This window comes from Ursus arctos, unplaced genomic scaffold (assembly GCF_023065955.2).
Source record: "Ursus arctos isolate Adak ecotype North America unplaced genomic scaffold, UrsArc2.0 scaffold_23, whole genome shotgun sequence".
Lineage (NCBI taxonomy): Eukaryota > Metazoa > Chordata > Mammalia > Carnivora > Ursidae > Ursus > Ursus arctos.
Window position 1 is genome coordinate 15,060,712 of NW_026622908.1, and position 23,388 is coordinate 15,084,099.

Sequence of the window (23,388 nt, forward strand, 5' to 3'; positions counted from 1 at the left end):
TCAATTGGTTATTTTCAGATTAGTCAGTTACTAGGAAAAAATCCAACTAACAAAATATTTTCTGTCTACTTAGACATCTGAGCATGACTTGGCAGGGTTGGGCGTGCCATGCCCTTAGGGATTTTCCTAGATATGTGTATGAATATCATTACCACTTTCTGACTTGACCAGGGTAATTATGGCCTGTGCCAGCCATGGAAATTACAAGGTACTTTTGCTACAACTCTCTGCTTTCACTGTGTAAGCGTCGAATCTCAAATCCCATGAACCCCTTTATTGAAGACTCTACCTGTGTCCTCAGAATCCTCTTCATCGTTGCCCTCCTGACAACCATAACCAATTGGTTAGTAATGACCCTAGAGATAAACCCTATTTACCCTCCCTGTCATGAGCACATCTGGAAGTAAAGTCATAAAATAAGAAGTATGCATGCATTTAATGCCTCAGTGGTTACTTAGCCCATTTACTTATGATCAGACATCTTTGTGAAATCACCTGAGTTGTAGTTAAAAAGTAATTTCTTGGTGCGTCTAGGTGGCTCACTCGGTTTAACGTCTGCCTTCGGCTCAAGTCATAATCCCAGGGTCCTGGGATCGAGCCCTGTGTCAGGGTCTCTGCTCACCAGAGAGACTGCTTCTCCCTCTCCCTCTGCCTGCTGCTCCCCCTACTTGTGCTCTCTTTTTCTGTCAAATAAATAAATAAATAAAATCTTTAAAAAAAAAAGAAGAAGAAGAAGATGAAGAAGAAGAAGAAGAAGTAATTTCTTGCCAAACAAGTCTCAGTGAGATACATTCCCAAGTATATACCATGTTCTAGATAAGACCAATCCCATGTTGGTCCTTGTTTCTCCAGGGGAACGCAACGATAAGGGATAACTAGCTGGCAATTTAGTCATCCAGGCCAGCTGAGATGACACATGGTACAATGCCTGTCTAATTATTTTGTGCTTACCTACTATGGTACCTTTCATCTGGCCCTCTCCAATTGCTTCACACCCATTAAGTCTCACAATACTTATTGGAAGAACGAAATACCTTCTCTTTGTTTGAAATGGAACTGATAACAAGTAGAGTTACTAGAACATGAAGTTACATTATTGTCACTGATGGGTTTGAAAGTTGAACTAGAATATAACTTGGGACCATGCTTCAAATAAAATTAAAACATTGTTCTGGATCCAAAATGGTATCCCTTATATATAAATCGTATAGCATCACATGCCTGATGCTGATGCCACACACAGGGAATTAGTTGCCATAGATCAAATCCATTAATAGCAGGTTTTGAGTTTGAAACATGGTGTAAACTGAATTCATGTTTTATCTCCCCCACAGGATCATGGATGCTTTAAGAAAAAAACATTTGATTAATAATAAAACAAATAACATCATGGTTATATTATTTGAGGATAATTTAATGACCTTCTTCAGAAATACAATGGAAATTGATGGCTGGAAAATTTCCTTATGGTTGATAACATTTGTTTCAATATTATGTTAGAGAAATCGAGGGATTATTCTCATGAGTGCTAACGATTGTTTGACATAAGCTTATCTTTTTTCCTAAGTCATGTGGTATTATAATATGGTCTTCTTCATTTAACAATAACTTTATGGAAAGATTAAGTGTTCCATTTTATTGCTAAGGACATTCAACAGCGCCCTTTGTTAAGTAGAAGGTGTGACATAGCATATACATATATGCAGGTGTGCATACTTGCACGCATACCTACATAAAATGAGGAGCTAAGGAAGGTTGTAAAAACCTGATTTGAAAGAGCATGATATATCACATACAAACTTTAATTCAGCTGTAGTTCAGAGAAGCAAACAACGTAACTATAACAAAACATGTTGCATTCCTCTCTACACATTTATGTGAAGATGTTTGCTTCATAAATATCCTCATAAAGACAAAAGATTAACCTAGAGTTAATGCTGAAACCTCTCATTGTAGCAAGAAGTAATACATATCCATGGAGAGCTGAACCAATTGAAAACCAGTCAAAAAGCCCATTGATACCCATAAGAGATGTGTTTATAATAAAATCTTAGATTTTATGTTTAATATCTATCAAATTTTAGAATAAATTTTCTTCTTTTGTTAGTCATAATGATAATTCAGATTTTTTAAAAAATAAGAGCCTCATGTTCACAAGAAATTTAAAAAATTATTTTAATTTCTTTTTCTTACTCCTCAAATGACAATAGCTAGTTTTATTATCTAAATTTTATTTGTTAGAAGTACGAGAAGATAATAAATACTTTCAGACAAAATATAAAGGATAATATTCTGAGACAGAAACAGAACAGAAGTAGATTTAAGGATAAAATGAAACAACTAAAATTTTACAATAGTAAGAGCTTATGGCAAATGTATTTTAAGGGGTATGAGTTAAGTATAAAAGACTAATATAAAAGTTATATTTTAAAATGTCCATTTTTATAGTGCACTGGAAATTACATCTTTTGCAAATATTTACATATATGATAAAAAAGAATTTCTGGATGTCCTTATAAAATTATACAAAAGGATAAACAATTTTACAAAATGATTTTAAAGCTTATACAAAAATTTTGAAGACCACTGATTTAGTGTGTTACATTTTCACTAATTTCTAAATAATGCTTAAGCTTCAAGCTGTTCATAGATACAGAATATTTTATTGGGCATTTTTCTGTACTAATTAGGCCCTGACACAATAGGAGTTCACTATGCCTTTTCAGCTCCCCTTCCAGTTCCATCAAGGAGGAAAAAAAAGCCAGAGAGAGCATGGGGGGGGGGGGAGGTTATTGCTAAAAGGTGATGGAGACATTTTGAAAGTAAACACTACCTTCTTCATAGCATTACCATTGCAGGCATGGTCACGCTCTGCATATGTTACCAGGATAGCTTTGTTAGCATAGGGTAGCCCCACGGAATCTTCATTCAATGGCAGAACTCTGGGGCTCTTCCTCTGGCTGGGTACTGCAGGCTCATCATCACCCAGAGAGCAGTGGGAATGGAGGAAAGGCTCAGGCTACCGACTCACAATTTTCTTGTTGAATCCTGGCTTTGCCACTTAACTGGTTTCATAACCTTGCCTAATCACCATCGCATTTCCAAGACTGCTTTCTCATTTGTAAAATAGCAAGAGTGACACCTACATCCTAATCACCTGTGGGGAGTCAATAAGATAAGGTAGAAAAACACTTGGTAGGGTTCAATAACTATAGTTATAACTATAATAATTTTTGTTTAGAGATGGTAGAAATTAAAGCGTCAGCATCACTGTGAACAGAAGTTGAGCTGACTCCAACCAAACATGGAAACACTGATATTAAATTATTTCGAGTTTGTGTCTATACCTCGGCACATAATAGTTGCTCAATAAATAGTAATTGAGTGTAAAAAATGAAATAATTCAGGGCTCCTGGGTGGCTCAGTTGGTTGGGTGTCTGCCTTTGGCTCAGGTCATGATACCAGGATCCTGGGATCGAGCTCAGTGTCAGGCTCTCTGCTCAACAGGGAACCTGCTTCTCCCTCTCCCTCTGTCATTCCCCCTGCTTGTGCTGGCTCTCTCTCTCACTCTCTGTCAAATAAATAAAATCTAAAAAAAAAAAAAAAAAAAAAAACCGAAAGAAAAGAAAAATGAAGTTTTTCCAATTTTATTTCTCCAATTAATTGATTTTTTTTCCTGATAGAGAGGCTTTCCCTAGTCATCTTTATAAAAACTGCAATCCTCCTTTCCTGACCCATTTTAATCTTTTTAATCTCCTTTCCTGCATTATTTTACCCACAGCACTTATAGTCACTTAACATACCCTTTACCTTGTTTTTGTTGTTTATTGTCTGTTCCTGTACTAGAAAGTTCATGAAAGTAAACATTTTGGTCTGCTTTCTTAATTGCTTTATCCAAAGAGCTAGAATAATTCCTTGCATAGACTATATGCTCAATAAGTGTATAAACGGATGAATTAAATGAATGACTAGGTATATAAACAAATAAATAGAATTAACCATAATAACAAAAAAATGTGAAAATACTAAGTGTAAGACATCTGCAAGCTCACTTTCCTTCTACCTAAAATATTCTTCCAGTTGTTGGCTCTTTAAAATATAGAATCAGATTTTTTTTCACTTAAGGTTATTTCTTGGGCATCTTTGTATGATAGTACATGTACATCATTGGGCATTTGCTGTAGCAGGTGATAAGGGATGGGGGCTAGTTTACAAGAAGAGTTGATTTTAACTATGAGTTCATAAATCTTCTGTTACAGCCAGTGAGGGTGTAGACGCTATTGCACGTAAGTGTAGGTAAGTGAGTAGGTGTGGTTTTAGGGCATAATTTCTTCTGAATACTTTATTTTGAATGATGAGGGAGACAGCAGAATTGCAAATGAGAGTGATAAAAGTGTATGTACTGGATGTTAAAAGAGAAAAGAGAAGGTATGATAGCATGGCACAGGTCCGTTCAAGTCATTAATTCAAAACAAATCAACTCACCCAGCATACCTGTCTTTTTCTCCAGTGATGTTGGTGTGCTTGGGTACAGATAGACAATAGGTGGAGTGTTGTTTTTAACTACGGTCATGTTCAAACTGAGTTTATGACAAACTGAGACAAGAGCTAGAGCTATGAGGGTGTATGTGGGTGGGTGAGTATAATGGCAGACCATTAGAATCATAAAGAAGAAAGTGAGGGCACCAGGAGAGGAAAGGACAGTCAAAATATGATGGAGTTGAGGATTGAAAAATCTTCTCCAAGTGTCAATGGATTGAAAATCTGGGTCAAAGGGTCGTTGGAATTGAAGTTTATAGGGAGTGAGCTAGACGAATGGAGGTGATAATTGGAGATTTTAGAGAGTTTGCAGTCATTGATCAAAAGTGGGCTGTGGGAGTACATGAGTGAAATAGACTAGGAGAAAACAACTAGGAAGAACTATCTAGAACTAGGAGAAGAACTAGCTAGATACAGCTGAGGTCCCAGAAAGATTTTCTGTGTATATTGCTGTTTCCAAGAATTATTTTAGGAATCATGTTGAAAAGAGTTACACTAAGCCAAGAGTTTAAAAATCTTAAGATGAGCTAGGGAAGTGTCCCCAGGGAGTGGTAGATGACTTCCACTGAGAGAGGTAGTAGGAAGTATGGGTTGATAAACATGAGACTCAAATCTGTGAATGAGGAGGGAGAGGAAATGGTCTTGAAGCAGCAATAAGGAGCAGCAAGAAATACACCACCTCATCTTCAGTCCCAATTGGTATGGGAGACAAATAGCTATTACCTGAGAATGCCATATGAAAATTGGGGTTTCAGGGCTGTCCCAGGTTTCAGTGAGCACAAGGAGGTGAGGGGATGTAAGTTACTGTTGATGACTCTGAGCAAAAGAGAATATAGTGAAAGTTTCTCAGTGTTGGGAAGGAGGGGGAGATGGTCACAAAGGCAATCTGTTTCCCTGAAACTAGAGGATCAAAATCTGAGAGTTAAGGGATGATCTGGTAATCCTGGTCTTGAGATAACTGCTATGAACAGAATTAAGGAGCACAATGACTGAGTCATGATGGACCCAGTTGCAGGTGATAATAGAAGGAAAAGGTGTGTGTGTAGGATAGGGACATGGGGGCATCTTGCTAAGATGGAGAGTTCTGGGCTCCCTTTAGACTCCTGCTCATAGAGGAATTCTGAAGTGAAGCCTCTTATTCCTAGCACCCAAAACAACTGCTCAGCTTTGCAAGTGGCAACCTGCTGGAAAATGATATTGCTCTCTTTAAGTACACGATATTCTGTTGTGCGGAAGTGCCCCACAGCGGATTCATTCCTGTATGATGGGATATACCGTCATGCAAGTTTCCTTCTTTCAGAGCCCTGATTTCGTTACTAAGTGTAATCTCCTTAGATGACTACTGCTCCGTTTATCAACTATGCAATTTATGTTTATAGGGACTTCATGGAGTTACAACGAGCCGTAAATATAATAAAATGGCAAAACTGGCAGGTGGATAATATAACTTTTGTCACCTTGAGGAAAAGGTTGATTTATTAGTGCTTTCTAAAAAAAATATTAAGGCAGATAATTAGAAAACCTGGGCATCTCTAATTTGTTTTTTTCTGGCTGGAAAGTTAGAATAGCTAAATAATAATCATGGCAGCAGCAGCATACAGAATTTATTTGCTGAGTGTCCCCAGCGCTGTGCCATGACCTTGCAAGGGGCACAGTGAGGAAAGAACAAGATGCCAGCGCTAGGTCTGTCCACTCTGAAGAAGAGTCTTGATTTGTTTTTTGGCTCAGAACCCAAGGCAGAAGAGAAAGGAAACTTATCCATGACCTGAAGGGGATTTTGAAATCAAGTTCACGGACAAGAAATAGCAATGACAAGTGCCTTTCTCATCCATTTAGACTCGAAGCATTTTAAACACTTTGGAGAGAACAATGAAAACATGCTGTGTTTAACCAAGCTGACGGTTCCTAGAAGCTCTTAGCTACAAAACAAGAAAGAAATTTTTGTATGGAATCAGGACAGAATCCTTAAAGGAGGACACTTAGGATTATTGGGAATCCTCCCTTTGAACGAGTATTTGAAGCTAGTAAACCTGCCTTAGGAGTCAGAGTGATGTGGGACACACAGTCAAGTTCATTTGGGGTAGGAAAACTTTATTTCTGAACTTTGGTATCATCATCAGTAAAACAGCAGTAAAAAACTCATTTCTTATACATGGAGCTGTTGTGAGGATTTAGTGAGTTAACATGTGTGAAACATTTAGCGGGATGGCTGGCATACATGTGAGTGATACATTACTGCTCCTCATGGGAAGGAGACACACAGTTTTGCTAGCTAAAAAATATGAACAGAAAATGAGCTATGAATTAACTAAACTGGGGAAAATCACAAATTTACAAGTTTTAAAAATCTCCAAATACATAAAGTCAAAAATCTAGAGAAGTAACAATATTTTAATTAGTGAACTGCCTACCATATTTCTGTAATGCTTTCTGTCCTGCATTTCTGTCTGTGTTTTATTAATTTACCTTTTAATATGACGTTTAAAAATATTTCAGAGAATGTATAGAAAAGCAATTCAGTCTTTCCTCTTCCTCTAACATGGTGAATTGAAAGTCTTTTTTGTTGATAGTTTTGAAAAGTTTATTTCAGCTTTATAATTCATTATTGGTAGTGTTATGCATTTTTAATATAAATTTGAGAAGGTCTCTGGTGTGTTTCAGATATGACTTGAAATTTAATTTTTTTAAAGATTTTATTTATTATTCAAGTGAGATGGGGGAGGGTCAGAGGAAGAAAATCTCAAACAGACACTGCACTGAGAGTGAAGCCCGACGTGGGGCTTGATCTCATGACCCTGAGATCATGACCTGAGCCGAAACCAAGAGACATCTACTTAACTGACTGAGCCACCCAGGTGCCCCATGAGTTGAAATTTTAAAAATAATTTTCCATAGGGTAGTTTTTGGCTCCTGTACTTCAGATCTTATTTCTCTTGCTTTATCACTGCCGGACACCCCAAAACATGCCATCTCTCCATATAATCGCTGGGCTGGCACCCGAGTCTGCACATGAAGTAAAAGGAGTTTCCTCAGAATCCATTGCTCTCTTAAGATAGTTAATAATCACTGAACAATTTGTGGAATTATCTGCAAACCACATAAATATATCTTCCTAAACACAAACTAAATGTATCCCTGACTCAACATTAGATTAACCAACTGTCAGAAACACTCAGGGCCAGTCTACTGCACAGTATTTGAGGAAGTCAGAGATTCTGGCTGTGTGTAAAGGGAGCTTTTAGGCACATCAAAATTATAAATATACACGATTCAATCATTCTTTGACTAAGTAACTATTTGCTTGAATTGTGGCCCAAGAAGCATTAAGTTTGCTTCTGCATGTCTGTCTCCACAAATTCAGATATAGTGGTCCAATAAAATAAAGTAATCTCTTTAGACAATTAAGGTATAAGCATGTATCAAAATTTTATCAGGGTTTTACTGCAAAGGAAAAGTCCTCTTAAGAGATCGATGCAAAGATTTCTGTCTTAGTAGAGGCAGTTATAAGAAAAGAGAGTGGTTGGTAATCATTTTTAGACTCCAAACAGCAACAACAAAAACAGAAAAGATTTATGGTCAAAGAACTTTAGACTGTTGATTGATGGAACACGGAATGGCGAGCAGCCAACCTCCCAGAAGTTCTCACTCTCATTTAGGTCTTTTAGAAATTTGTAGAAGAAGAAAGAAAGAAGAAAGAAAGAAAGAAAGAAAGAAAGAAAGAAAGAAAGAAAGAAAGAAAGGAAGGAAGGAAGGAAGGAAGGAAGGAAGGAAGGAAGGAAGGAAGGAAGGAAGGAAGAAAGAAAGAAAGAAAGAAAGAAAGAAAGAAAGAAAGAAAGAAAGAAAGAAAGAAAGAAAGAAAGAAAGAAAGAAAGAAAGAAAGAAAAAAGAAAGGAGGAAGGAAGGAAGGAAGGAAGGAAGGAAGGAAGGAAGGAAGGAAGGAAGGAAGGAAAGAAACAAGAAAGGAAAGAAAGAAGTATTCTTAAACATTTCATCTGTGATGCTAATTTCTTCCCAGAAAGATGTTGCAAATTATACAGCTTGAAAAGTTCTATCCCAAACCATGTTTGGAGTAATTTTTCCTTTGGCACAGAAAAAGGTCAGCATTTGGAATGGATCTGAATTTCGGCCAAATATCTTCCTCAGGTAACTTAACCTCCAAAAGCTTCAATTTGCTTATCAACTGAGTGAGATTAATAACCTTGTATTTACCTGGGTTGTTGTGGAAATGATACTGGTTAATTTAAAAATAGCTAGCACAAAGTCTGGGACATTGTAAGTGCTCAATAAATGCTAGTTCTCTTCTTCCTCTTTGGGAATATGATGCAACTCATTTTCACTTTCTTGTATGCTCTCTATAAATAGACAAATATGCTCTCAAAAACATAAGTTTTGAATTGAATTATTTACTCTAGAAGCAGTTTTACAGTCTTAAATACAATATAAATCATTTGGTAGATTATGGGCAAAAGAAAGTATGTGGAAACTGACCAAGACTGAATTTGTGAATCAATTGAAATATAAATAAATGACAATAGCTTTATTTTTCCTGCAAGAAGATATACAATATGTTTAAATTTTATAAAGTAAATTTTATATTGTATATCTCTTATGCAGTAGAAACCAAGACCTTTGCCTATATAAAGTTCCTATGGATAACAACTAACAGAATGTTGAAAAAAATGGTTATGGTAATTTATTATACTATTAAAATGAATTAAGCATAATTTGACCACTTACAAACTGTACCTCACTTAATTCATTCAATGCCCCTATGAGGATGATTTTACTACTTTCACTGTAAGTTGTGAAAATGGAGGGTTCTCATTATGTAGACATTCGTCCAAGGCATCTGTCACACAATTAGAAAAGTGGATAGGCAGCTTTCAAACCCAGAACATTCCTACTCCAAGCCATTTTCTTTCTCCAGCACCACATTGCCTTTCCTAGATGTTGTGTTTTTGTTTTATTTCGTTTTGTTTTGTTTTGTTTTGAGGATTGCTGTAACTTGATCAAGAAGATACATTTTACGATGCTTATGATAAATGCAAAGTTAGTCATTTCTTTTATAGTGACTGTCATTCACCTGTGGTACCAAGTACAGTTCTAATTGAAATGTACCCAATTCCAGAGGGATGCTTGTAAGGAAAAGGCAAATATTTAACAATGTTTAGGGCTCTGGCACTGGCTAGTCAGAATGAATGCAGACCTCAGTTCCAGAGCGCTTTGTTGGAGGCCACAAACTGTTTCAGGGGTAAACTGGACAGGTGTCCTGTCCTGGTGAAGCTTTCCTGGGAAGGACAGACCAGTGCATGAGGGGTGTGAGGCAAGTCAGGGACTCGGTTATGAGTTTGCTTTTCCTTTTTTCAGTCATAAATTAACAACTAGTATGGCCATACCTTTGAGTATTGGCAACATACCAGCCTTAAATAGACTGTTCAAGAAAAATACCTTGGAGGGAATTATCAAAATTTTAATTATAACTGTTTTATCGGTGGTGAGATTGTAGGTGATGTTTAGTTTCTTCTTTACAGTTTTAATTCACTCAGCATATATTTATACTGAAAGACCCTGTATGTCAGAAGTCAATCAGACAAGGCGGTGTTCCAGTTATTTTTGCTGCTATTTCTACATTTGTAATCAGAAAATGTTCAACAGAATTAAGGAATATAAGTGTATCAAATAGTTGAATGGTAAGATGAAGAGAGGGCCTGAGAAAAATTAATCCTGTGTTTAAAAGGTTACATTGTATTTTATAAAAATATATGGCAAAAGCTGACAAGTTTTTGTTTGTGTGGACTCCGATAACCACCTCCAGTGACAGAAGAGTTAGCTTTAGAGGGACTGTTAATGTCAAAGTTAAGAGTCTGCTCTGGTCCAGATTGTCGTGAGAGTTCTCACTGGATTTTAATAGGACATCGTGCTGTTTCTGTGTTGCTTCTTATTTCTAAATGAATTTTCCTAGGGGAAAAATGATCAAGTCTGATTTTAGGAATCGGTGAAGATTTTCAGTACTGAAGGTCCAAATGTTGGCCTTCCCTTGTTCTTAGAACCTAGCTATTTGTGGTTTTCTTTGTTACTTAATATTGTTAACAAGGAAGAAGAAGGGGAGGGAAATTGGAAGTCAAGTCAGAGAGAGACTGCATGTCCTTAGACAAAGAGGAAATTTCACAAGACAAGCAAGTCTTGACAAACCAGTTCCACGCATGCTTGGGTCTCGTACCATTCAGCCCAAATATTCAGAATCTGTCACTTCACACATATTTAAGCTCCTTATATTGATTAGCCTGCTTTATCCTGATGGAAGGAACTCCATTAATTACATTTTTGTAAAGTGCTAACCGGAAAAAGAAAGAAAGAAGGTAGCTTTCATGGAAATGTAAAGTGTTCCACATTCGTGGCTCCTGCGAATTGTACAACCTGTTTTGTGAGGTTTCTATTTCTACCGCATGTATGGTGATGTTGCAATACTGTGTGGGAAAGGCACCTTATGCTCGAGGATGTAGCTGAAAATAAATCTGGGGAGTGGAAGGTCTTTAGTGGTACTCCGGTGTTATCTACGTTGGCAGTCTCAGAAGCGTTTCTCTGATAAACTATTGTTTCAGCCGGGTCTTCTTTTGAGATGGTTTTAAATCTTTATCTCTTCTGATGAAAACAATACTTGCAATTCCTTTTTGTTCTTCATATTCGGGCATATTTAACTTCATTTGTGTTCGGAATTGACCTCTTTCCCCGGCCCCATCTCTGTGAGCCCCACCCCCTGAAGTGCAGTGAAGTTGTTTTTAGAACTTTTTAAGTAATAATGACTTTTCCACATAAAATTGAACTTGATGGCTCAATGTATAAAACAGATATAGAATGGACTTCTCTGATGAGGGACTCTCTTTCCCTGTCTCCATGGAGCATAATTTGAAAACCTCTGGAATAATGGAAAGAGCATGTGACCAGGAGTTAGAGTCACAAACACTCAGTTCCACTCAATAATTCAATGTAACAGTTATTGAACATGTCAGTGTGCCAAGCACTAAAAATGCTGAGGGAAAAGGCATTCTAGAAACTTAACTTCAAGTGTAGGAAAAAGCAGACATAGGGAAAAATACAGTAAAGCGTTGTAGATGCTTTGGCAGATTTCTAGACGAGGCCCGTGTTACTTGTCAACCACTCTGGGCCTTGTTTTCTCTAAATTTGAAATAAATAACTTGGAACAAACTATATAGAGAATCTAACCTGCTTGAGGGGCACCTGGGTGACTCAGTCGGTTAAGCATCTGTCTCTTGGTCTCAGCTCAGGCCTTAATCTCAGGGTCATGAGTTCAACCCCTGCCCTGGGCTCCACACTGGGCATGGATCCTACTTAAAAAAGAAGAAGGAGAAGGAGAAGGAGAAGGAGAAGGAGGAGGAGGAGGAGGAGGAGGAGGAGGAGGAGGAGGAGGGGGGAGGAGGAGGAGAATCTAACCTCTTTGAGATGCATAACTTTACAATTCTATCACTTTGCGCCATTGACTTTGGATCACAAGGAAAAGCCTTTGGAAATGGGCATGAGGAAATAAATGGAAGTTCAAGATGCAGCATGTGTATCTTTGAAATTTAAAGTAGAGAAAAGTATGTCATTATAGTCAGAGAGCAGGAGTAAAAAAATAAATAAAATGTATGGTTGCTAAGGAACAGAAGTATGCAGTATCGTCTTCAGCTTCTCCATAATATTCCTCCTACCTCAGTGATTCATGTGAAAGCTGGCTTTCCCCTGATCGCAAAATGCCCTTCTCCAAAGGAGGCCTCTTCTCTTCCTACCCCCATCCCCAACCTACTTTCACAGGACCAAGGGGAAGAGCTGATAAACTGTACACATGGAGGGGTAAAAAGAACATAGGTGGTTTCTACTTCTTGTACAGTGTGTACTTTGTAGGTAATAAAAATGCTCCATAATCCATTTCCACAGACAATTAGTGTTTACACTTTGGTAAATATTCTTTTGGGCACAATGTATATGTAGCTATCATATATCAGATTCATCTAGCTACTAATCATATATACACAGTATATAAACACCGTATACTAGAGATACAATATATACTACAAATTTCTGTAACTTCATCTACATCTATATTTGTAGTGACACATCCTTCTAAGTGAAATGGCTTTCCCTTTATACACGTTCATTTTTAAAGCATTTTCACTTTTACATTAAGGCAGTTTAATAAGCTCCCTGTCCTCTTTACCATCTCACGTTCTCTGTCACCCTGTTCGTTCTGAGCCATCGTTCCTTAGTCTTTCCACGTTAGTTCATGCCAAACCTTTCATCGCCAATTACAATAAAATGACTAATGATTGCTTGTCACTTCCACTTTTTTTTTTTTTATGTCACTGATTAACGGAGTCCTTCATTCTCATTCTTCAATCCTGAACTGGATGCCAGCTCAACCCCTTTCCCATCCTTTACTATCAGGAAAGGGGTCCAGTTCAGAGAATGCTTCTGGAAGGACAAAGTCACTGAATTGAGGCCTTAAAGTGTTTAGCCTCCCCATCTCACATTTGTATCATTTGGAACCTACTCTTTAGTCTAGGGGGCAAAATGTGAACCAGTGGGACAAACCTTGCTAATGACTCAGGACAGTATGGTGGTTTATCTGTTTATGTTTTATTGGAATTTGAATGCATTCAGATGGATGGAGCACTCAGTAGTGTAGAGTAAGGCCAGCCTTTCCTACTGTATTTCTATTAGTCCACACGTCTACCTACCGGAGAGGACCTTGAAGCCATTTCTGCTGGGTGCTTCTGCTCTGCCCTTTTTTCTCAGCTCTTGGCATATGTAAAAACCCTTTCTTCTTTCCATGGCTACTTGGTATATTTGTGTCAGCGTACCGTGAAAGCCTCCTTAATGCTCAGCTGACTCTTTAGGTCCAGTCTAATTGCCCGGGTTCATAATTTGGGTTTTCTTCTGCTCTTAAACTGGCTGTGCAGTGAGATACAGTCTTCCCAGCATCCTGCTTCCTTTTCAGGCCCTCACTGCAAGCTCAGAGCCTCCTGCCGTAAACCTGGGGGAAAACTACCAGCTTGTCGTAAAGATCGAACCCGTTGATATTGTTAATCACTTGGTATTTTCAAAATTACTTACTTTCTAAAATCTGGTCTTTGAGGAATAATTTACATACAAGTGAAATCTACAGATTCTAGGTGTTTTTTGATCACCTTTGAAAATGAAAGGGACACCTGCATGGCTCAGTCGGTTAAGTGTCTGCCTTTGGCTCAGGTCATGATCCCAGGGTCCTGGGATGGAGTTCTGCATCTGGCCCCTTGCTCAGCGGGGAGCCTGCTTCTCCCTCTCCCTCTGCCACTCCCCCTGCTTGTGCTTGCTCTCTCTCTCTCTCTCAAATATATAAATAAAATCTTTTTTTAAAAATGACATAAACTTGTATAGTCACCTCTCCTGTTAAAATATGTAATATTTTCGTCACCTCCAATGGTTTCCCCATGCCACCTGCCGGTCACCACAGTCCCAGAAGCAACCACTATTTTAATTTTCAAAGTTAGCTACTTTCATTATTAATTTTGTTTTTATTAAATTTAGTAGGGATTGGTAAGTGGTACTTTCTTTCCTTCTTTGGTGTTTGGCATACTGATAAATTATTTTTTTTTTCTTTTTAGAGGGAAGGAGTGGTGGATAGGGGCAGAGGGAGACAGAGAATCCCAAGCAGGCTCCACACTCAGCACAAAGCCCAACACAGGGCTTGATCTCATGACCCTGAGATCATGACCTGAGCCAAAATCACGAGTCAGTCACCTAACCCACTAAGCCACCCAGGCACCCTAGCATACTAATAAATTACTCTACATTCCCTCTTTCTAATTAAAAGTTTTTGAAAGTGAGAATATTGATTCACTTGAGAGCTTAATGATCTGTGAATAAAATAAATATATCTCAAGCTGAGAACGGATTTTTAACACAAAGCCTAGTTTATTATTGATTTTCAAAGTAAAAGCATTTGTGGAAGTTAAAATTACACCAAAGCCAGTTTTCAGGCTCACAAAACCAAGATTACCTTTATTTCTTAGATTTTCTGTGAGATGCTTCTAAGCAAAGTTTATGCTGGAAAGGTAAATTAAGAAATGACTATGTGACACATTTAAATTTTAAACCTTGACTGAGATCAGTGATAATTAGAATTTTATTACCCATTCTATGTCATGTACTGTATGAAAGACTTTAAGTCCCAGGCTTATAATTACTGCATGTTATAGTTGGTTATTTAATACAATGCTTTTTTTTAAATTCAGTTTTCCTTTCATAATAAATTATTTCTCTCTGTCTCTCCTTAAATATACTTCCTCTATATCCCACTTATCTTTTAAGTTCTAGATCTCCCTGTTGGTAACACTGATTATGCATAACCATTTTTTTATAGCAGATCCAGTATTTGGAAAACCTCATTTGTCTCCTGTCAGTGGAGCTTGGCTATCTCGATTCTTTTAGCCTTGTCTACTTTCTTAAAACTTTATATAAAATCAGTAGATAGCAAGGATAGTAGGCCTGGGGGAAAAATTAAAAATATGAAGACTGTATGGACAATAACTAGCAAGAGTTTCAGTCCTGACTGTGCCATTTATTGGCTGTATGATCTTGGACACAGTAATTTTATACCTTTGTTTCAAAAATCTGATGATAGTAATACCTGCCATATCTACTTGTGTTATGAAAGTGACAAAATTAAATCATATGTGGGAAAGCACTTTGTACATTGTGAAGTGTGATAAAAATGTAAGATAATGTGATTATGAACATTGTATTTTCTAACCAATATCAGGGCTGATTTCTAATTATAAAGAAAAAAACCCAGCAAAACCTCAGAATCATCTTCCCCTGGCATTCTTTTGCATTAAAGGATAGAGAAGAATAAACACAGACTGGGAAGAACACCTCACTCCTTTTCTCTGTACTGCTTGTGGTGGTGGTGGTGTTTTTCCAAAAGCATGTGTTTCTATGTTTGCACCGTAATTCTTCCTTCATTGTAACTCTTACTACAATGTAAGTTAACTTTATTTAGATGACTGTCTCTCTCTACTAGATTAGGAAATCCCTGAGGTTAGAGTACCTTGCCCAAAATAAGAGGACAACAAATGGATGGTTGGATGGATGGATGGATGGATGGATGGATGGATGGATGGATGGATGGATGAATGGATCACTGAATGATACCACAGTTTTTAAGAATGCACGTGTGAGGTCTTAATGATGTTTTCAATGTCTTGAATGCTGTAAGGTGAAGCCCACTTACTAGAAACAAAGCAATCGTTCTCTTAACTGTTTACACAGAAAATCCAGTTAATGATTCAGGCATTTCTTTACTTTTTGCATTGAGTCCTCTCTAGTCTATGCTGAGTTCACCTAGAATTTCATCCAAGAGTGTCTTCTCTGGTCTTTCTCTTCTGTTCTCCTTCTACCATGGTAACCTTGTCCTTTTCCTTTCTCTCTCTCCCACCCCACTGCTCTCTGGATCCTGGAGGAGTAGCATCTGGTCTTTATTGTCATTCCTGGCTGTAGCAGCCTTTCTTTAGGTCTTTTACATGATTTCGGAGAAACGTATGCTAGTCAAACGGGCCAATATATATTTAGCTCACTGATATTGACCTGCTCTTACAGCATCACTCTGATGGGCCAGGCTAGCAAAGGCCTCTGCTTATTTAATCCATTGAAAAAATTACTCTCTAGGAGTTCATGCTGATAGCAGTGTACAGAGACAGGGAGGATGAGGGAAAAACAAAAGTCCAATACAAATTTAATCTATTTTAATAATTTAATAGTATGGTAGAAATGCATTAATCCATAAAAGAAAAACAATGATGAAAGAATGGGATGTGGTTGGGCAAAGAATAATAATGATGATGATTATGATATTATTATTATCTATCTATAGCCACAGTCTTCTTGGAGTTTTGGAAAAGGAGAAGAAGTACACTGACCTATACTTGGGATCTTATTGAATGGGAAGAAGAGGAGGTAAGATGTTAGGAAACCAGGAGACAGGGAAACTGGGATAACATATGATGCAGAAAATTATTCACTGTCCTTAACGTCCATGCTGGAAGCAGCTAAACACCATTAGGTTTTCCTTTGATGTTTTTTACTAACAAGATTTCTTATTTCATGAAGTAAAGAGAGATCATTGCTGAAGTGATGTAATTTTTTTCAAAGCACTTCCATGATATTTCCTAAAACTACATTAGTGGAAAATTGTGTTAATTAAAATATAGTTTAGGGTTTATTTGGAAAATAATTTGTGTTTTATTTTTTTCAAAGTTACTTCTTTTCCAAGACTTGCTATAAAAGTAGGCCAAAATCCGGGAATTTTGTTCCAATTATTGGATGATTTTTTTTTTTTAATTTTTTTTAGTTTATGACTTTGAAAGGTAGGTAACTTGAGTTTATCTTACAGGAAACGCTTCGTCCCCAGTTTGAAGCCAAGTATTACAAGATGGAGAGAGTGAATCCCATCAGTGGAAAACCTGAGCCACATCAGCCTTCCTCAGACAAAATCACTCGTCTTCTTGTTTCTATCTCAGGAATATTCTTCATGGTAAAGGACAACCATCAATATCATAATGTTGTGGGATTCCACATTTAGGAGGAATTTCTAAGATACCAACTCATTTGGTGACCCTCATGGTCAAACCATATCCAGTTTAGTATGCTTAATACATACTATTAAAATTAAAATCACAGCAAGTCAGGGAATGATTACAAAGAGAGTTTGGGCATATCTTTAAACAAAACACTCTTTGGAAGAAACAAAGATCATCTAAGATAAAATGGAAATTCTTTGAGTTGCCCTGATGAATTAAAACTAAGCATTCCACTTGAAAGTGGAAATTTGAACAGTTTAAATCTTATAACATGTATTTTTACTCTAATGAAACTCAATTTCTTAAAGGAAAAAATTGAATTTATGTGTCCTTTCTTGGAAAAGTAAATTCTTTTAGCTGGGGGCGGGGGGGAGGTGCAGTATATTGGTCTATGGTATTGCTTTTGTTTTGTTAATTTTGCAAAATAAGGCTGTCTTCTCTGGTCTCCCATATTGTAGATTTCTTTGGTGATCACCGCAGTGTTTGCTGTTGTGGTATATCGCCTGGTTGTCATGGAACAGTTTGCATCATTCAAGTGGAATTTCATCAAACAGCACTGGCAGTTTGCAACATCAGCTGCTGCTGTCTGTATCAATTTTGTAATCATTATGGCACTGAATCTTGTAAGTGTTTACAGTTTTCAAAAGGTTAAAAGGCATGGGTAGGGGAGAGGTCTATGTTTCCTTCATGCTTGGATTGTATTTACAGGAAGCCAAAATGAGCCCAACCCACATTTCTATCAATGGCAGCTCAGTGTAGCAGAAAAAAATTCATCTATGTGGTTTGGTTGATGGATTTTTTCAAATTAAAATCGGTAACAGTTGTATTGTCTTCCTTGTACTTTGAGTTTATAGTCTTAATCAGTGAAAATTTCCATTCATTGAGTGTCTAGTGTGTGCTAGAAAAAGGGCTATGCTCTTTTCATTCAAATAAGGGATTTTTTGGTTCAAAAACTATTCCAAAAAACTGAACCTCAGTGGAGAATCTGTTACAAAAGTATAGGAAAATCTGTTGAAACAGAAGGCTTGTTACTTCCAAGGCCTCATGTGGAATAGAAAATAGCTACTCCATTTTCCTTTCTCTGAGTCTAAGCATTTTTCTCCTTCCTCCCTCTCCCTTCCTTCCTTCCTTCCTTCCTTCCTTCCTTCCTTCCTTCCTTCCTTCCTTCCTTCCTTCCTTCCTTCCTTCTTTTCTTCCTTTTTTGCAGTACCTTCCATTTGCGTGTCTGCTCTGTTCTATCAGAAAGTGTCTGTCTTTGCTTAACCATGACCTGTCTTTCTTTCATGCTGTGGTATTGAAATGATTTTGTGATCTCCTTTGGTTCTAATTATGCAATCATGTTGGTTTCTGTAGCCTTTTTTTTTTAAGATTTTATTTATTTATTTGACAGAAAGAGAAACAGCGAGAGAGGGAACACAAGCAGGGGGAGTGGGAGAGAGAGAAGCAGCTTCCCACAGAGCAGGGAGCCCATTGCGGGGCTTGATCCCACGACCCTGGGATCGTGACCTGAGCCGAAGGCAGATACTTAACAACTGAGCCACCCAGGCGCCCCTTCTATAGCTTTTTTAACCGAGATCATCCAGCATTTCAATGTACCAGTTTCTCAGAGAGAGCATCTGATTGGTTCCACATCACATACACTGATTGACTTGTGGACTCTATGGCTAAGAGGGTATTATTGTGTCTACCTAGGCCCATGTCTTCAGCAAGGTCTATGGGTGGGGTCCTATTTTCTCTGAAGGCAGGAGGCATTGATTAGCACATTTAGGGTAATAATCTCTTTCCTTTAATTCTTCCAACAATGCCATAAAGCCAGTATTCTCTCCATTATGTAAATAAGAAAATGGATTTGCAGAGCTGGAAGAACTTGCCCCAAATCAGACATATACTAAGTGTTAGTGCTGGTATATTTACATCATGAGATAATTTCTGAAGATAGATGAGCCATACACAAATAATGATGTTTATATTATGTACAAGTAATGTGCATTTGGGTCTAAATGTGGACTGACACTGATGTTACATGTTTAGCCTGGAGAGGGCTAGGACCATTTAAAATAATCAGAAAAGTGAGAAGTCACTATGATAAGTAAGTTTTAATTCAAGGATGATAGTTAATATCTCCTATTGGAGTCTGCTTTCTTCAGATTTGTTTTGCTTTGTAGAAGGAAAATACTATTTACAGTATCTCCAAAGCAACCACACAATATTTTCAATTTATGTCTTTGACTCATAGATTAAAATAAATAATAAAAATATAAGACAAGGATGGAGAGGCATGGCTGGTAGTGCGTGTAAGGTGCTATAGGTTGCACATTACACAAAGTCACCCCATTGAAGGGGGAGCCACTCACAGCATAGATATTGTAGATTTTTATATTATGGTTATACTGTTGTGGTAGATAGTGAAAGATCTTGTTTCTAACAAAATTGTATATGACAATTTTCTAGTTAATAGAGGTTATTGGGGTTGGCTTCATTATCTGAGGAAAAGGAGGCTGAATAGTTGATGTGTTTATTTCTAAGTAATACTAGCAATCAACCAGTCTGCTCTTACATTGACTCCATTTTTTTTCCGTAGTAGGCTGGTTGACATACAAATGACTGGTGATAGTCCTGCTCTCTAGGATCTTATAGTCTGGTGGGTACATAGGACACAATGAGGAATGAATGCATCATAGTTGAAGCACAAAAGGCTCTGAGTAAAATGGGAAAGAAGCCATCAACTGCATGTGAAGGGGGGTCATGATGATGTGTTGGAAGACTCAAAGCAAAGGGGAGAAGGTACTTATTCTGATGAGCCAAGAAAGAGCAGAAAGTGGACTGTCATTTGAGGAGATTTAACCCACAAATGTACAGAACCACAGAAGTGCATGCTCTTTGTCTTAAGGCTATGGTGAAGAGTGTCTGGAAGACACACATTTATGGGAGAATGATGAAAAAGATATTAGAAAAGTAGATTAGTGCCACACTGTGGAGATCTGAAATACCATGTATAGAATTTGGACATCATTTTTTTTTCTTATATGTAGTGGGGAGCCAATAGGAGGGGTATTTGATAGGTGAATAACCACTAATTAACCTTATCAGATACACTTATAGCTATAAAAGACATTAAAATATTAGAATATATTATGATGTAATTACTATGCTGACGAACTGTAAAACTTTCAAGAAAAATGTTAGGCTCTCTGAGGAAAAATATGTTCAAGACTGCTAAAATTAAAACTAGGTATCCTGAGTGCATTATCAAACATGGAAGAAACTGGGGAAAAAATGATTACAAACTAGTAATACTATCTCATCTAAGACACTGTAGTAACAAGACATTCTTTTTAATTTTAAATAAAAAGATAGTTTCCTATTGTATAAATCAGTCCCAAATGTAGACAGATGTAATGCTTCATGAACAAACATAAACCTGATTTTAAAAATATATCTGGCAAAGATAGTAACAAAATTCAAACTGAAGAGCAATTACAGCTACACAGATAAAAATCCCAAGTACATGTAAAAATGTTATCAGGAGCTCCACACCCAGCACAAAGTCTCCTTGTCCCTCTCCCTCTGCTCCCCATGCCCCCCCCCCCCGCCTGTGTGTTCTCTCTTTGTCAAATACACTAAATACATAAAATCTTTTTAAAAAAATTTTGAAAATGTAATCAATTATCTCTGAAAAGTATAGGTGATTTCTTTTCTCTACACGTTAAACATGTATTTTGCATTTTCAAATTTTTTATGATGAGCTCATATACCATCTAAAACTAGTAAAACATAAACATATGATATTAATTTCTAATATTTTAAAGAAATCAATGATGGCAGTCCAAGATTTGTGTAGAAGGATAGGATTTTTATTGTATTATTACTTAGGGTAGTAAAAATTGGTGAAAGACCGCCTAAGTGGACAAAAACAAGAGAATATTAACTCAAATTCTATATGATGGAGCATCACATAACCAATTAAAATGCTGTTTTAATATTATTAAAGGACATGACATGCAGTTACAGAAAAAGGATATATACCTGCACTTGATTCCCATTGGAACACACCTGCATTTTGAAATTTTAAGGACTAACAATGAAATCTTAACAGTGGTTATCTCTCAGTAGTGGAATACTATTTGATTTAATGTAATTTTTTTGGATTCTTTCAAATATTTACCTCTATATGTAGACTTTGATTTATAATCAGAAAAAAATTACCTTTACTTTTAATACATTCTACCATGATATAAAATTTGGAATAAATTAGAATGGAATGTACTTTATTTTTACTTTATATACGAGTCACCCATAAAACCACAGCCACCTAGGAGGCAACTTTGGCTCACTTTTTAAATTTGGCCTTTCACCAAGTAGAGAAAAGGTTTATCAGTGGCCAAGCAGCATACCAGGACGCATGCATGCGTGTGTGTGTACACACACACACACACATGCACACGGTATTCCTATGTGTGCTTCCTCCTTCCCCTGTCCTCTTACTACTGCCCCGGCTCTCAGCACTTTGTGGTGACAGTTGTTCAACTTGGTGTCCTGATAAAAAGCAGCAGACATTGGATGCAGGCAAAGCAAAGATTTGCACTTGACCTGTGTGATCCTGGACATACCATATAATATCTTTGAGTTTTAATTTTTTGATCTTTCATATGAGGGTAATAACTCTAATGCATAGGGGTATTGAAAGATTAAATGAGATCCTCCCGTGCTCAATAAATGTTAACCTTTTTCCTATTTGCTTCTTTTCACTATTTTAAAATTGTATTTCTCTTTAAAAGTCTGTATACACTCCTGTTCTCTTTCTTGCAAAGTAACAACATTTTCTTCATTTTTTCCCTTTCTTTTCATCTTTAAGTCATAGAGTTTATTCATTAACCTTCAGTCCAAGGTATAGAAATGCCAATGATCTTTTCTTTGGTGTTTCTAAATTCTTCAGACCATATCTGCATTTATTTATATATTTTTTAGTTGTTACCTATTACCCATTCATAAATTTTTAAATAGTCAGAATTGTCTGTAGATAATCACATCTAAGATGTTGTATTATGCCTTTTGATCAAATTTATGTCTAAAATATAAGAAAATTTGAAATATTTAATTAGTTCATGCAAAAATCATACCATTATGCTAATTTTCAGTAGTCTTAAACTTGGTTTTCTTAATGTACTTTCTTTCTAAAGTTACTATTTTGATCTTTTTTAGTTTTGAATTTCAAAATCAACACACTGTTATTATATAAAGTACTGACAGTATGAAAACATTTAAAATATTAAGAAAAGTCACTATTTTCTATCCAAAATGCCACTCATGTCCCTTCCTATCATAAACTAATTGTAACCACTGGAGGTAATCAATGTTAATGGATTCATGTCTATTTATTCCCCTCACCATCAGTTATTAGTGTCTTCAAAAGAGTACCCTGTGTTCCTGGATTTGACAATTTGTTCCAAAGACCTCATGATCTTCAAAAACATCTTGAGTGAATTAATGAACTGGCCTAATATTTTTGAAGATGGGAAATATTTCATAGGGAAAATGAAAAGGCCAAATATGTTTTAATTAACTTTTCCTTGGGAAGGCAAGCATGACAACTCTGGGAACAGAACCTCCAGGTCCAGGATTCAATCCTTGGTTCCTACCCAGGGAAATAGCTATCTTCTCAGTTAAGCTGAAGAACTTGTCATGATCAGAACCTGTAATTGAATAAAACAGGAGCTTTCACCTTCATACATTTTCCTTACAAAAGGATTCTTTTTATTTTCATTGATAATGCAAAAAAACTTAAATTTGGCTGAAGTTTCCCTTGGTGTACCAGACTCCAATTTCGTATTATTCCAGTTGTTTCTTAATCACCAGTCCCTTAAACTCCGACTCTGCCTCATTTCCAACCCCCATCTTCAGTTACCACCTCTTCCCTAGAATCACAGTGAACCCATATTCATAGAGTCTTCTTTCTCATAACCTTCAGATACAGCTTTTTCTCACTAAGTCTGTATCTTTAATGAGGCTCAATATATTCCTTCTTCCACACTACTGCTTTTTACAGATAACAAAGGCTGAACTAGATGGAGTAAATCTCCTAATTGTAGAAATAAGACCTCTGGAGACAGATGAGGATAGTATTATTTTTGTCATAAGAAACATCTTTTGAGGTCCTCAAAATCCTACTAGCTCTACTTAATTAAATACAAGAGCTAACTCATCCACTGTTCCTGAGAGAAGACTGACTTTCTTT

The 23,388-nt window shown here is 36.9% G+C and overlaps 1 protein-coding gene across 1 annotated transcript in view; it reads left to right on the forward strand.

The window, feature by feature from the left end:
* ANO3 (anoctamin 3) overlaps positions 1-23,388 on the forward strand; it is a 394,322-nt gene that overhangs the window by 331,277 nt on the left and 39,657 nt on the right. The window contains exons 16-18 of the mRNA XM_026512215.4: positions 16,448-16,530; positions 16,967-17,107; positions 17,612-17,776. Coding sequence (XP_026368000.2) covers positions 16,448-16,530; positions 16,967-17,107; positions 17,612-17,776 — 389 coding nt within the window. The remainder of the gene's footprint in view (positions 1-16,447; positions 16,531-16,966; positions 17,108-17,611; positions 17,777-23,388) is intronic.